Source organism: Kryptolebias marmoratus, linkage group LG21 (assembly GCF_001649575.2).
Source record: "Kryptolebias marmoratus isolate JLee-2015 linkage group LG21, ASM164957v2, whole genome shotgun sequence".
In the NCBI taxonomy this organism is placed as follows: Eukaryota; Metazoa; Chordata; class Actinopteri; order Cyprinodontiformes; family Rivulidae; genus Kryptolebias; species Kryptolebias marmoratus.
The window spans coordinates 20236698-20241011 of NC_051450.1; the positions used below are offsets into that span (position 1 = coordinate 20236698).

Below are 4314 nucleotides of genomic sequence, written 5' to 3' on the forward strand. Positions count from 1 at the left end.
TGGGAACGCCTTGGGATTCCCCCGGAGGAGCTGGTCCAAGTGGCTGGGGAGAGGGAAGTCTGGGTCTCCCTGCTTAGGCTGCTGCCCCCGTGACCCGACCCCGGATAAGCAGAAGAGAATGGATGGATGGATGGATGGATGGAAACGTGGATAGAATCACTAAATTAAACAAATAAAACTGATTTCACTCAGTGGAATTTGTTAAATGGTGAATGGGCTGTACTCAAAGTGCTTTACAACACAATCGGCCCTCATTTCCCATCCTCACACACATTCATCCAGCACTCTGCTACGTCTCTACAAAGCTGAGCTGAAGGATTCAGTCCATGGAGTCCAATCAATTCATCTTAACGAGTTAGTCTCCAGAATGTCTCCTGAATGTCCTGCAACCTTCACCAGGTTCTCAGTTTCCTCATGTGACTCTCAGATGTTTGAGTTTTGAACTTGTTTAAAAATAAATAAATAAATTTGTGCAACAACTTTTCTCGTGGGCGTCTCCAACCCGTCTCAAACTGACCTGAGTTCTGTAGCGGTTGTCTAAAGAGCAGCAGAGCTGAAGGGAGCTCTCCTCTGACAGAAAACATCCAATCTACTGTTGAGATCTAACAACCTCACTGATGACAAATAACCACTGGGTGGACGGAGGTGGACAACAAAGATGATTTTAATAAAATGTCCGTGCAGAATCTGTCCACACGGCTCGGGAAATGTACCCTTTTCTACCAATTCTGAGTCGCCAACTCGTCCCCCAACAGTCGCAGCCCAGTGTGATGTCACCAAAAGCAGGCCACACCTTCTCCTGATCACCATCTTTAGTCAGTGAGCCAACTGGAGCAGTGGCTTCTAAACTTTACAAAATAAAAGCTGCAGAGACTCGTCACCCTGACTGTTACTGGTTACAGCAAGAAAAACTACGTTAATAAACATTTAACCAACATCCTCCTCAACCATGTCAATATTTTATCCATTTATAATAACAAATTTTTATCTCTTTACCAGTTTGGACTAAATATGATTTGGCAATCATTTTTTAATTGAACTGATTCCTTTAGTTGATATTTCTCGACCCTAATCAGGGTCCCAACCTGAACTTTGCAAACCACTGAACCAGAGGAAAACTGAAATACAATATTATAGTTTTACACTATAATATAAGCTGTCAAACTGAAGCATCTTTAGTTGTTGAAACTGCACTAAATTTGGGATATTTTCCTGCTGAATTTGAACAATCCAATTTAATAATTAGACACTTTTTAGATGGAAACAATGTGGTTAAATAATATAACAGAATGCAAAAAGGGAAGAAAAAGGGTTCAATTAAAATAAAATAAATACATTTCAAAAATGAATTTTAGAAAAATAAATGAAACAGATGTCTCCTGGTCCCACAGGACGTGACAGTAAAGTCTTTAATCTGACAGGAAGTTGGTTTCTGGGACTGCAGTCGTGCAGCCAATAAGGATTAAGACAGTCAAGATGGAAGAAAATCAGTTCAAGAATTAATTAAAACAAGAAAAAGCCTCATTGTTCCCCTTTATGTTAATACCAGACGTATGAGCTGGCTTCCTTCCAGACATTTAAAAAGACACAAACAGTGAAGGCAAGAACAGATTATTTGAGCAGCTATAAATCATGTATATGTTAGGAAGGGGCAAAAGAACAAAAAAGACAGATCAACTTACTTTCTGGGAGGCTGCTGAGCTTTGAGACTGAAATACAATTGACAGCAATTTACATTTGAAATTAAAATGTCATCACAAAAATCAAACGTCTGACATGGAACAGCTCATCTAGGAGCTGCTCGTCACAGGAAACTAACGTGGAGCTGACTCTCCTCTGGACATGGAGGACATTTGGTGTGTTCTTAATAAAACAGCTTGTTATGTAATACGTGTAGCCAGATTTAAGGTGTTTTAAACGGGTGGATGAAGAATAAATTAGCAGAAATAAGGATACACTCATCAGTTTTATGACTGAAGCTCGTAAACATAAAATAAATGTGTCAAAAACAATTTGGTGAAAATAACACTGGAAATAAAGCTGTGTCAGTCTGAACGCTCTGGAAGATATTCTGACCCCCCCGCCCCCCCGAGCTGTCGGCTTACCTTTGGTTTGATAGGTTTTAGCGTGGAGATGTCCGTTCCCTCGGCTCGCTGTCTGCTCGAGTCAAAAACCTTCCTCCTTTTAGCTACGGACTTCTGGCAAATTTTAGAATGCTTCTCCTGTTGGAAATAAAAAATAAACATTCAAAACAACAATAAAACCTTAAAACATATGAAAGATTCATGAACTGTGGCAACAAATGAGGCTGACTGCTCGTAAACCTGAGCAGATTTGAACATATTTAGCCTCAAGTCTTGTAAAAGAGATAAAAACAGTGATCATAAATGCATAAAAAGTTATATAATGTTTGACGAGGTTCTTCGTTAAAAGGCTTTTTAACAACGTTTGTGGATTTCAGCTGTAGTCGGGGTCACGAGTTTCTGCCACTTTTATTTTCTGAGTCGAAAGCAGAAAAGTCCTTTAAAGGGGCAGGCATTTAAAATTAAAAAAAAGTAAAATAGGATATAAACAGCACAATTCACAGCATAAACAGCTGAAATTAAGCCACTCCTGTATAAACAGAATGAGACCTGGGATTTCAGACTTTACAGCCTTAATTGCACGTTTAAGTGCTTTTTGATCCAACAGGTTAATCTGGTAAAAGTGTGAAAATAAAACAAGCAGAATATGCTTCAGAGCTGGAAGTCGTAGCACATCCGCTGCACAGAGTGTGCAACACAAATCCAATAATTTGCATTTAAAAGCTAAATATTTAAGCTGTGTGTAATGTTACTGTATGCCTCATTTATTTAGATTTTCTTTTCAAAGAACCAGATTTTGAAGGGAAGCATTGCAAAGTTAGGGCTTGTTTAAAACTTTTGCACTGTATTTTCTCATCCATATTTTGTGTATAATCAATCTGAAATTCACACTGCTGTTTAAGCTACGTGGTTTTAGGGTTGATTTTAAGGAATAATATCTGGAAACATTTTTTTTCTATAACTTTCAAGCCTGCATAGGAGCCCAGTATTTATGATGATCCAAAAACAAGCTGAGGTTATTGGAGATTTGATATTATCAGGATTCATATTAAGGTTTTTAATCTAACATACCATCCCATAATGATGTCGATAGAAAGTCATCAAACAAACACAATAAGGGCTGTGATTCAGCTGAACTTTGTCACACTCCTTTAAGATAAGGAGACAGACAGAAGTACAGAGAAAGAAAGACTTTGTAGCCTTTAGTCTAAAACATCCAGTTGAACAAATAGATGGGTTTTTTTTTGTAAAACCTCCTTCATCTCTTTCCACAAAGCTGTTGTTGTTGTTGGCTGCTTGAATCCAAACAGCTGATGAAAACCTACAGAAATGTGTTGGAAATTATGGGACGAGCTGGTTTGTTTCTTACCAGGACTTTGGGGAAGAACCATCTTTTGCAGGTGTTGCATTGACACAGATCCTCAGCAGGAGGAGCTTCATTATCTGCAAACAGAACAGATTATATTTGAACAGATATTAGGTTCAAAGTGTGAAGGAGGACAGAAATGAACCAAATCTAACTTGTAACTTACTGATAAACTCATAGAAAAACATTGTTAAATTAGTACTTTAACCTCAGTTAATAGTACTTTAGGAATTCATGTAGACAAAATGAGTCAATCTGTGTATTTATATCCTGTCTCAGAGTCTATATACATTTAAACAATTATTCCTGAAGGTTGCTAATAAAAGTAGCAGCAGCTAAATGTAACGAAGGCGTTTAAAACGGTTCAAATTCAGATACTTTTCGAGATTATTCACTTCTAATCCCGATCCTCCCATAATGTGAGATTCAGTTTGTGGTTTCTGGGGTTCAGTGGTTAGCCGTAATGCTAACCCGGGATAACTGTGGCTGGAAATCACACCCATCCAGACCGGCAGCAGCTAGCTTCATCCTCGGCCCTGACGTTACCTAGCATTACTTGGGCTAAATCCCAAACAAAAGAGGTCGCTATAAAAAAAAAAAAAAAAAAAAAAAAAAAAAAAAAAAAAACTGGGCAACAAACGTAGGAATGTAACAGCTAATGGTAGTTTTGATAGATTAAAACCGAGACACTACGAGCTCGATTCTGTCCCAGGATATCCACAAATAAACAAACCGGGCATCGATTTGGATTACCTTCAAATTCTTCCATCATTAGGTCGTTCCCTCGTCTGATGCTGCTTGCTTTCCCAAAGTGAACAAACACAAACAAGAGCAACAAGAGCGTTCACCCCAACGAACTTCCGG

At 38.5% G+C, this 4314-nt stretch overlaps 1 protein-coding gene across 2 annotated transcripts in view; it reads right to left on the reverse strand.

Annotated features, from left to right (window-relative positions):
- zc2hc1a (zinc finger, C2HC-type containing 1A) overlaps positions 1-4314 on the reverse strand; it is a 12422-nt gene extending 8108 nt beyond the window's left edge. Inside the window, exons 1-4 of one of the 2 annotated variants that reach the window (XM_017429880.3) lie at positions 4204-4314; positions 3454-3527; positions 2106-2222; positions 1683-1709 (exon numbers count right to left, since the gene is read on the reverse strand). In XM_017429880.3, coding sequence (XP_017285369.1) covers positions 1683-1709; positions 2106-2222; positions 3454-3527; positions 4204-4222 — 237 coding nt within the window. In that variant the 5' untranslated portion in view covers positions 4223-4314. The remainder of the gene's footprint in view (positions 1-1682; positions 1710-2105; positions 2223-3453; positions 3528-4203) is intronic. The other variant, XM_017429881.3, reaches the window with a different exon arrangement.